The following is an 11,440-nucleotide window of genomic DNA, read 5'->3' as shown; positions in this document are numbered from 1 at the left end:
CTGAGGACACACATCACATCATCCATCTTTGAAGCACCCAGGGGCTCATTTCCTTTTAATTTACAAGCTTTTCAGAAAGTTTTGCCTTTCCGAAATTGTCATTGTTAAACACTCTAAGCATTCCAATAGCTCGCAGGTGGTCCTGCTTCTTAAAATGAAACACTGTCTAATAGCTTACCTTCAGTCTCATCTTCAGGTTTTGTTAAGAGAAAATCAGATACCAGACTGGGTGTGGTGGCTCATACCTGTAATCCCAGCACTTGGGGAGGCCGAGCCTGGTGGATCATCTGAGGTCAGGAGTTCGAGACCAACCTGGGCAACATGGTGAAACCCTGTCTCTAGTAAAAATACAAAAATTAGCCAGGCTTGGTGGCGCACTCCTATAATCCCAGCTACACAAGATGCTGAGGCAGGAGAATCACTTGAACCAGGGACACGGTGGTTGTAGTGAGCAGAGACTATGCCATTGCACTCCAGCCTGGGAAACAGAGTGAGACTCTGCCTCAAAAAAAAAAAAAAAATCAAATACCAGTTGAATACTCCTTGTTGGCTCATTTTACAAAAATGTCTAGCCAGTCGAGAAACCATCAGAGAGCTTATGTGACATAGTATTTTGTTGGCTGAAATATGCATCCAGACCAAATAGCTTCTGCCACTTTTCTTCTTCTAAAGACTTAAAATGCTATCCTCTAGGTGTTCCATGGGGGAACTTAGCCAAAAAGTGGTCATTTCCCTCCCACCTCTATCTAGAGAAATGAGATTCATGAGCTTCATTTTCCTGCCTGTTCATGCTGATCAGTTCACATGAAGCTGGCATACGTCATGCTTCTTGGTTTGCCACTTCCTCGGAATCACGGCAGGATTTCCGGGATGGGATGCCAGAAGACAGCTCGGGATTTGGCTCAGGAATTCACCTTAAGGAGTATCTGTCAGGAAGGCTGTGCCCTGAGGATAAGGAAATAGAGAACACTCTCATGGAAAGAAAATCAGCCTTACCCTTACCCAGGACTGCCAGCCACCACAGCTGAGAAGCAGCATTCTCCCCGTTCTCACATCACCAGGAACTTTGCCATATCTGAGCTGCTCTGCCCACCAGACCCCCGGGAGTGAGGCAAGGATAATGGTGTTTGTCCGTCTCATCTGCTTTATGTCGTATCGTTCTCCCTTGGGTCTTGTTGACACCTGTATCTGAAGAAAAGCCAGTGTGGAAACAGGTTCTGAGCTCATTCTTCCCTCCCACTTGATTCTCTAACAAAGCATTGAAAGAAATAAAAGTTATAAAGCCTTTCAAAAGGGGGCAGCATTGCCTAAGGAGAGGAGGCTGCCTGCAGCACCAGAAATGTATTTCTAGTTTCATCTTTCTAGTGTATTCCATCACTAGGGAACTGAGCCATCCTGAGGAGCTCCGTCAGTCTCCCTGGGCCTCAGTTTTTCTCACCATCAAAATAGCAAACATCATGCCATCCTAAGAGGATCTAATCCCATTTAGAAGAGCCTCGGCTGAGAGGATGGTTGATTGTCAGCTCAGAGTATACTTACTGTAACCAAAGCATATCCCTTAACCTTTAAACAGAAATCTGAATTCCTCAATAGCCATGTCAAAAGATCTACTCAGACTTTTGGCATACTTGGTTAAATGAGTCAAGACACAATTGTATTTTTAGGATGGATACCTTTGAGAAATGGAAACAAAACAACTATTCATCCCTTTCACTCTCTTTTTAAAATCAATTTAAACAAAGATTTCAGGTACAGCATCTCCTGTTTGTCCCTGGAAGTGTATTGTGCAGTACAGTATGGGGCTGAAATCCACCAAGCCTCTTCGTGTTGTATGGACAGATTGATCCTTCTTAGACTGTGTGATGTTGGTGTGCTTGTGAGGCAGCTCAGCGAGGATCACTTTGAGAATTCTGGCAAAGGGAAATGAACCATGGCAGTTTGTGCTGACTCGAAATAGGAATGTTTACCTTGAACATTCTCAACTTCCTGTTTGGTACTGACCTCTGATCAATTGCAAGTCAATGAGTGAGGGCGACAGCGTGTTCCCTGTAGTACCTGTGAGTCCTAAAAGTATTCTAGGGACACCCTGTACCCTCAGGGCCCTATCAGGTTCTGTGGGGCACTTGTGCTGTCAGGGCCATGCCCCTGCCACCCGGAGCTCGCTCTGCATAGCTCCTTGTCCCTGCCAGTGATATAGTATTTTGTGGTCACAATAAAAGTCAAATAAAAGGAAAATAAGCCTTGCTGAGATGAGTACATTTCAAACAGAGGCAATCAAATATATATGTATACATACATATACGTATACGTATATATACACACACACGCATGCATACATAAATATGTGTATATCTATATATGTGTGTGTGTGTATAAATTTAAAATTAGGACCCATGTCAGAAGCACTTGTCGCAGATGATACTGGTTTTATTTTGAGCTGACACTCAGATCTAGAAATGGTTCATTTCCTCTGCTTCCTGTCCTCTCTCCTTGGATGTGTGTATGCTAGGGTCAAAGCACTGTTGTTTTATAATGAATGTAATAATTTGATTGGCTGTCAATGGTATGGTGACATGGACACGGAGAGTTTTGCATTGTCTCTGGTGGGCAGCATCAAATTAGACTGTCCCTCCAGCTGACAGCAGCTGCTGGGGAGGAAGTTTAAATCCCACCAACCAAAGTCCCATGACGCCTGAGACAGAAGGTTCTGTCTGCTTAGTTCCCTTTTTTCTGTGATTCATTGCTTTTTCTTAATGATTTATCTGGTTGCACTTGCAACTCCTGAGAACATTTGATAAGATCATGACAGCCAAAATTTGTGGATTTTGGTGCCAACCTTTAGTGAGAGCGATGACTCACTTCCCTACAAGAAAAGAACTTGATTTTAAAAACATGTATATATTGACAAGCTTGGACAGGAAACCAGACCTCTCTCGCAGGCAAGCAGTAGCCTGTCCCTCGTGAACTTTGCCACTTTGTAGCAGAAGACAACCAAGGAAACTGGGATAACAGGAGCCGATTTGACTCCACACTACATGCACTAAGCTCTTGGTTTCTCCGTTGACTTCATATTGATATGAGCCAGGAATTGAAAGGACTCAATACTTCACAATGTTTTCCTCCCACATTATTCTGTGGATTGTTTTCTAAATTCTGTGCACAAATTCCAAAAGTAGGGAAAGAAGGAAGGTCGAAATGAAACCACAAGTATTCTCTTGACACCAAAACATTTTTGGTTTCCCATGGGGAAGGTTGAAAAACACTGTTGAGTAGCAGAGCTGAGGAGAGGGTCTGGTGGCTCAGGACCATGGGACCCTGCGATTGGCCTCCTTGGGAGTGTCGGGGGAGGTGGGAAGAGATGCTTGTAGATTGTGTAGAACAAATTAGGGGAGAAAAATCACCTGTTGTATTTAAATTCAGTTAAGTTACGGAGTCACAGATGGCACCATGAGGAACCCATCGTCTGATGATAATCAATATCAGAACTTATAGGAGGACTCAGGATGAGTGTGCTTTTGCCTTCTGGCTTTCTACCATTCAGGTCATCTCACTGTGGCCCTCATGAGGCCACTGTCACCCAAAATACATATCAGAGAAGAAGGAAACTACATATATTGGACACTTCTAATGTGTTTTATCTAAATTACCTTATTTAATGCTTGTAACAACTTTTTTTTTTTTTTGAGACGGAGTTTCACTGTTGTTACCCAGACTGGAGCACAATGGCGTGATCTCGGCTCACTGCAACCTCGGCCTCCTGGGTTCAGGCAATTCTCCTGCCTCAGCCTCCTGAGTAGCTGGGATTACAGGCACGCACCACCATGCCCAGCTAATTTTTTGTATTTTTAGTAGAGACAGCGTTTCATCTTGTTGACCAGGATGGTCTCGATCTCTTGACCTCATGATCCACCTGCCTCGGCCTCCCAAAGTGCAGGGATTATAGGTGTGAGCCACCGCGCCCGGCCACTTGTAACAACTTTAAAGGAAATGAAATGTCCCCCATTTTATAGACAGGAGCGTACCTACTATATGGGGTCTATTACCTACCTAAAACGCAGGTAATCCAACATGTCCATGATGCTTATGAGAGCCAAAAAACATTATGAATTTAAACCTGGAATAGATACTAAATTGGAGGGGGCTACGAAGTTCTTTTAAGGGAATATTCTGCACAGACCTTACTGATGTGCTCAGGGCATTTACAGGACAGAGGTGGATTCACAGCAGTGTTCAGTAATCAGTCAGGCAGGAATAGTTGTGGTGAGGACTGAGGGCAAGAGCAGCTGGGAGTTCCATGTCTAGACAGGGTGGAGTGAAGACAAGCAATTAGATATGTGGTTGTGAAATGCACTGCCATGGACCTCATGTTTCTGGGATGCCAGATGGGGCTTGTATGCTTTAGAGACAGCAAGTGGCACTGGTAGAGTCGTGTGGTTCTTCGTCGACTGCCTCAGCTTTAAGCAACCTCCATAATGTGTGTTCACATGTGTGAGTGCAGGTGTGTGGGTGCGCATGTGTGTATGCACATATGCCTGAGCACGTGCATCTGCAATCACTGTCAGCAGACATTATGGATGAGGAAACAGAGCAGTGTAGAAGGTCCATGCTCTGGCCATATGCTAACTGACTACTGATGAAGAAAGATGGGGTTTGCATTCCCCCTGAATCTGAGGGTATTTGAGCAAACCAGCCATCTAGCAAAATACCTTTCCAGCTCCAGAACTGCAAATAGCAAAACCCCTTCTCTGGTTTGCTTCCTGTGCTTCATTTAGTCTTCTAGATCCTGCAGGGTTAAGTAAATCTGAGTTGCGTCTGCCTGAATCCTCACTGTTGCCATGGAGGGGGATGTAAGGCAGAGTTTATTTTGCATGGCTTATTTGCTTAGTAATGACTATGATGGCTGCAGAGCTCAAGGACTCAAGGGAGCAATTTACATTTTTCTATGGGAACCTAAGTAAGCATTGATGAGTTTTCTGGGCGTGATTTCTTTCCTGTTACACCACCCTCACCTGTTTCCTATGGAAACTCTGTACTTGATGCCCAGAGCATTGGGCATCTTTGATGTTCAGTGTCTGCAGGGAAGCACGAATGGCATGAAAAGCAACCTTCATGGAGTGTTTTGTCCTTTGGCTTTAATATTTAAGCACAAGAAAAATCTGTGACTCAAATTTTTTTCAGGAAAACAAACGATAGTATAACTGGCATAGCAACAGCGTTTGTGTCTGAGCACAAATACTGAGCTGTTGTTTAATATGTTGGATTTCCTTTATGTCTTCATTTTAAATATGGAGAACTAGTTGTTCAAATGCAATCTTACCCACAAGCTTATTATGTAAAACATGAAAGCAGAGTGGCCCAGAGGCTCATCGATTTGATTACTCTCAGGAAGGTTGACTGAAGGACCCTCCACCTACCAGGAACTGTTTGGAGCTGGGAGTACATACAGTTTTCAGTAAAAATGAGTGATAATTGCTATCTTCATGGAGTTCACATCTTAATGGGGGAGAAAGATATAAGCAAGCAAGTATAATAATCTTAATAGCTAACACAAATTGTGTACTTACTTTGTGCCAAGTACTCCCTTTTTTAAAGAAGTGGGATCTCACTCCATCTTCCAATGACACCATCATGGCTCACTATGGCCTCAAACTTGGGCTTAAGAGATCCTCCCACCTTAGCCTACCAAGTAGCTGAGACAACAGGTGTGTGTTACCACACACCCAGCCAATGTGCCAAGAACTCTTTAAAGCTCTCTTACATGCAATCACTCATTTGATTCACATGATAGCTTTATAATACAGGAACTATTATTTACCCCAGTTTTACAGGAGATAAACTGGGGTAGGGAAACCTTGAAACTTTGCCCATGGTTTGTATCTCACTCTTGACACCAAAAAGAATCTTGTCAAAGGTCAAAAGAAGGAATCAAACCCAGGCAGTGTCTCTAAGGTCTGTGGACTTAACCCCTCTACTGCATTGTCTCTCAGTGTTGACTGTGTCCCTGGTAACAGGTGCTGTGGCAGAGCTGTCAGGGCACCAGGACACAGCATAGTACCATCTTGTTTTCAGTTTGACGTTAGAGTGCTGGTTCCCCAAATGCTCTTTCTGCACTAGCACTTAGATGGTTCTGTTAAGCAGACCTTAGAAAAAAGATTCAAGAAGTTTGTGTGTCCTTTAACCTCCTCCCCCAGGTACAGAAATTGCCCCTTGGGAGCAATTACTTAGAGTGTTGGTTTGCATTTCTTTCAGTGTATTAGGTATCTGTCACGAAGTACTGCACTGATGCTCCTAGACAGTCTTCACAGTGTATTGCTTATACTAGTGTCAGTTTTTCATAACTTCTGAAAATCAGAAGAAACGAAGCCCCCTCCTGACAATAGGTGGAGTACTCCCCAAGATAACAAAGACCGTTGGTATCTTCCCCATGAAGATGTACTTCTCCATCCATTCCTTCCTCTTTTCAGGGTCTGTGAGGTCATTCTAACAACAGGTTAAAGTTTTGAGGCAGCTGATTCACACCTGCAGGTTGGTCAAGAAGATCAAATGATTCTAGCTGCTAAGTGTTCTTCTTAGTGGAGTCTGCCATTGCCTTCATGATTAAGAAAGTGAGCCTCACAGCATGAGTCTGTCCTGCAGCGTCTTCTCCAGCTTTCCCTGGAAAGCTACAGGCAGGGCTCACTCAGGCCATTCAAGCTGACCGCAGAAACAGATGCCATTCAAGCTCAGGTGGACGGATTGGCACTTTATCTTCATGTGTGAACATTCATATGGGGAGAAGTCATCTCACGCTGATTTGGTTTTCTGTTTGTCTGTTCCCCAACAGGGCTGTTTAACGACACCCAACTCCCCATCCATGTACTCACGTTCCATTACGTTGGGTCCATCCCTCTCTCTGGGCAGCATCTCAGGGGTGTCCATGAAGTCGGAGATGAAGAAGCGCCGAGCCCCTCCGCCTCCAGGTTCAGGGCCACCTGTGCAAGACAAGGCGTCAGAAAAGGTAGGGCAATGGGCTGTTCTCACAACCAAAGCGTCTTTTAAATGACACAGTGATTCTTCCAAAGCTCCCTGGAAACACAGTAGTCCTTCCTATTTGTGGCTGTAGCAACTAGCGTGTTGAGGGCAAATATTTAAGCTTTATCTTGAAGGCAAAATGCCAGAAGGGGCTCATGTTTTAAACTCTGAGAAGCCAAGTTCCCCAAGGCAGTCAGGATGTGCCCGGCAGCTCAGTCCTGTTCCCTGCCACCCTAAGAGGTCAGATCCACCCTGTGGGTGTAAAGATAAGGATGTGGTCTTCCTCCCTGGGCTGAGATGTTTCTGACTGACTGCAGCACAGCTTCCTGTGGCGACTGCATGCCACAAATGGCAGCGTTCACAGAAAGCACATTCAGAGTCCGCTCATTCTGCGGCAGGGCTTTACTTCCTAACTCTCGCCGCTTGTGTCGTGTGGCCTAGCCCAGCTGCATAGTTTGAGAGTGTCACACCCTTGCTAGTCTTCAGATTCAAAGCTCCATTTTGCTCATTTGCTCTCAAAATATCCTAGAAACTAAGTCTGTGCCTCCTGAATGTGAGGCGTGGCCCGTGGATCTTGATTAAAAGTTATAGCAGCAGATACCACTGGCAGGGTCCTGATATGCCTTGTAATATCCTTATCAGCCTGCCTGTCTATCCGTCCAGGCATGTTCATCTGTCCGTCTGGTTTTGCAAATCGGTTCTCTGGTCATCCATCTCTGCTCCTTCATGGCTGTTCTTTATCTCTGGGTCTCAGAGACCATCCTGCTCCCATCCTTTGTTCTTCCTATCCCTAAAAATCTATCTAAAAAGCCTGTAGTGCAACACATTTTCAAATAAAATATTTTGCTTTTTGTGTCTCTTAAGTATTTTCTAGGCTGGGCCCAGTGGCTCACACCTATAATCCCAGCATTTTGGGAGACTAAGGCAGGAGGATCACCTGAGGTCAGGAGTTCGAGACCAGCCATGGCCAACATGGTGAAATCCTATCTCTACTAAAAATACCCCATTTCTTTTGTAAAAATATAAAATTAGCCGGGCAAGGTGGTGCATGCCTGTAGTCCCAGCTACTCGGGAGGCTGAGGCAGGAGAATCACTTGAACCCAGGAGGCAGAGGTTGCAGTGAGCTGAGATCACACCACTCCAGCCTGGGCGACAAGTGCAAAACTCTGTCTCAAAAATATATACATATTTTTTTCTAATGTGACTGACTTATTTTGAGTTCTTCCTGATATGGTAGCTGCATTTTCATAAAGAGAAATTTAGGCAAAAATGGTACCTTTTTGTTGTAAGCATCCAGAAGATGATGCAAATGGAAAACTTCTGATTGTCTGCAGTGTGTCTCGTTAATTTGCTTGGGTGTAGATTCTGAACTTTAGTATAACATGTGGATCATATTGATAGCACTGGCCTTTTCCCTGCTGATGCCCCTGGGAATGTCTTTTCGCTTTGGCTTAGGATAAGTGTTTCTTTAGCATTAATAAAATATATGAAGTCCAGGATCAATATTATGTCAGCTTCTTTCTTTTCATCGGAATTGCATTTTCTTAATGTGATAGAATGTAGATGCTGAACTGTACCAGCATTTTAAAATTCTCTTCTACCCAGAGACGACGTTGTATGTTTCTGCCTTTAGTGTGCTTACCCACCGTGGATAAAGCCTGCTCGAGTGGGAAAATGTACAGTAAGTAGAGAATTGGGAATTCTGAATGAAAAATAAGTAGTACTTTATACCCTGAAGAATGAACAGAGTTTCCTCTGAGGCGGTAAACGCTTTTTGCTGAAATCTGTTTTATTTGGCGCAGAATGAGTGGAGAAATTGGCTCATGGAAACCATCTTCCTTTTTAAGCATATGAGTGGCATATGGATTCGATTTAGGCATTTGCTATGAACATGCTTTTTTAAAACGAAAGGTATTTTGTTATTTACTGATTCCTGGGAAAAGAACCCAAAAATGTATTGCCGTAGTTGTTGGGGAAGAACGTCAGTTCCTTCATCGTGAACTTCCTTCCATATAAAGATAAGATGTTTGTTTGGGAAACCTTATTTACATGCAACTGTTACTAACGCCAGTGTCCTGAACGAGGAGCAAAGGCTCATTTTCAGGGACATGACTACTTTGTAAGAAAATGAGAATGACTACATTTTTCTATTTTAAAAGATTTATTTTTTATCAGCTAGTTTTAAAAATTCAGTATTTGCTTCTTTAAGTTCTAATGGTGGGATAATTTTACCCATCCTCAGTTCATCTGAAAATTTTCTAAAAATTGTAATCATTATGTTAATATTTCTCACCTGATTATGCATTCATGATTTGATCATGTGTGTTTATTATTTCTAAAGGTATTTTTTGAAGAGGTTTTCCCAGAGGTGTTAGAGCCTGGAGGTGGCTGAATGCTCTCCTCAGACCCCATGGCTCTTCCCATAGTGCTGTGAATGCAGCTTTTATGATGTGGAACCCTCAGACCAGAACGATTAATTGTACCCGTTAAGGCACCTTATGCTCTCAGGATTTCTCAGACTTGAGCGGGCATTGGATCACCCAAAGGGCTTGTTAAAACACACTTTCCTGGGCCCCACCTGAGTGTTGATTCAGTAGGTCTGGATGGGGCTTGAGCATATGCCTCTCAAGTGCTGCTGCTCCGGCACACCTCACTTTGAGAACCATCCTCCATAGAACATCTCCTTCCTCAGCTACTGACTCCGAATTTTGACTACTCAAAGGTAACAGATCTGCTATGAGATCCTTCAGCAGGAAAGTTACCTGAAAATGAATCCATCTATGCTGTGGAATAATCATTTTATGTAGTAAAGTTAAAACACATCAGTAGCCCTCACTCCTTCTCACTGGGACCCAGGGAACCCTCATCTGGGAGGACAGAGGAATTGTCTGTTCTGCACAGGATTTTCTTCCTGCTTCATCTCCTGGTGCCTACGCTGTCCTCTCACCATCATGCCCTGTAAAGGGTGAACACTCCCTCTGTGCCAGGCCCTAGGCAGTTGCTAGAATTCTTACTCGCTGCTTTTGTATTTGGGTCCGAGCCCCCTTCCTATATGGAGTGATATGGTTTGGATGTTTGTCCCCTCCAAATCTCATGTTGAAATGTGATCTCAGTTGGAGGTGGGGCCTGGTGGGAGGTGTTTGGGTCATAAGCACAGATCCCTCTTGAATGACTTGGTGCCATCCCCATGATGATGAGTGTTATCTTTCTGGTAGTTTACCTGAGATCTAGTTGTTTAAAAGTGTGTGGCAGCCCCACCGACCTTGCTCCCTCTCTCACCACGTGACATGACATGCCTGATCTGCCTTTGCCTTCCTCCGGTGAGGCCTCACCGGAAACTGAGCAGATGCTGGTGCCATGCTTCCTGTACGGTCTGTGGAATCATGAGCCAATTAAACCTTTTTTATTTATAAATTACCCAGTCTCAGGTATTTCTCTAGAGCAACGCAGACTGACTGGCACACCGAGTCTTTAGCAACGCATCCCAAAGGAGACTTTGTTTTCCTCTTATTTGCTCATGGTTTCCCCACTTGGGCCAGGATTAAGATTGTGAGTAGAAGCTGTCGACACAGATGCCTGTGTGGGCATTCCTCTGCTCATCTCTGGTCCTCAGTTTCCTCTGTAAAATGGCATCAATAAGAACAGCACTGGCCAGTGCATGCTGTGATGGTCAGACCTGGATCTGATGGCACTTGCCTGGGTTCAGATTCCAGCTTGGCCAGCACTAGAAATGGGAGCTTGCATGAGATCACCCTTCTCTGTACCTTGTGTGCTTATTTGTGTGCTCTGCATAAAGGTGAGAGATGAGAGCTGGCCACAGTGCAGTGGGGGACAGAAGTAGCCAGCATTCCTGAAGCAGGGAGGGCTGGGCAGTGGGGGTGAAGGGTCCATTGCCCCAGCCAGGTTCTACATTAACCCAGTGGCTGATGACATTTAAAAATTGAATTATCTATTGCTGCAAATACCAAATGTACAATTAAAAAATTGCTAAGCCCCTGCAGCAGGCTCATTCTATTAAACAATACCAGCATCCTCTCTTCTCTTGGTGGTGTTTTCCCTTCTCAGCCACAAACCACAAACACCCTACTCACTATTCCGTACCTTCTGAGGATTCTAGAGACGAGAATTGCTCATCCCTTTAAGTCCAGATAGCTTCTGTTTATGAAGAAGAATAATCCCTGGGCAAGGTGGCTCACACCTTTAATTCCAGCACTTTGGGAGGTCAAGGCAGGCAGATCGCAAGGTCAGGAGTTGGAGACCAGCCTGGCCAACATGGTGAAACCCTGTCTCTACTAAAAATACAAAAATGAGCTGGGTGTAGGGGTGGGCATTATAATCCCAGCTACTCAGGAGGCTGAGGCAGGAGAATCACTTGAAACTGGAAGGCGGAGGTTGCAGTGAGCCAAAATTGTGCCCCTGTACTCCAGCC

General features: G+C 44.4%; 1 protein-coding gene and 1 long non-coding RNA gene across 36 annotated transcripts in view; one reads left to right on the top strand and one right to left on the bottom strand.

Moving 5' to 3' along the window:
* LOC108592824 (uncharacterized) overlaps positions 1-1,253 on the bottom strand; it is a 41,508-nt gene extending 40,255 nt beyond the window's left edge. Inside the window, exon 1 of the long non-coding RNA XR_013523871.1 lies at positions 246-1,253. This is a non-coding gene — a long non-coding RNA (uncharacterized LOC108592824). The remainder of the gene's footprint in view (positions 1-245) is intronic.
* COBL (cordon-bleu WH2 repeat protein) overlaps positions 1-11,440 on the top strand; it is a 288,078-nt gene that overhangs the window by 164,606 nt on the left and 112,032 nt on the right. For all 35 annotated transcript variants that reach the window (XR_013523869.1, XR_013523868.1, XM_035253433.3 and 32 more), the window contains one exon: positions 6,824-6,997. Coding sequence is in view for 33 of the 35 variants with exons in the window: in XM_035253433.3 (XP_035109324.2) it covers positions 6,824-6,997 (174 nt within the window). In the remaining 2 variants the exon portion in view is untranslated. The remainder of the gene's footprint in view (positions 1-6,823; positions 6,998-11,440) is intronic.

This window comes from Callithrix jacchus, chromosome 11, assembly GCF_049354715.1.
Source record: "Callithrix jacchus isolate 240 chromosome 11, calJac240_pri, whole genome shotgun sequence".
NCBI lineage: Eukaryota > Metazoa > Chordata > Mammalia > Primates > Cebidae > Callithrix > Callithrix jacchus.
This window is presented reverse-complemented; position numbering and strand designations above follow the sequence as displayed.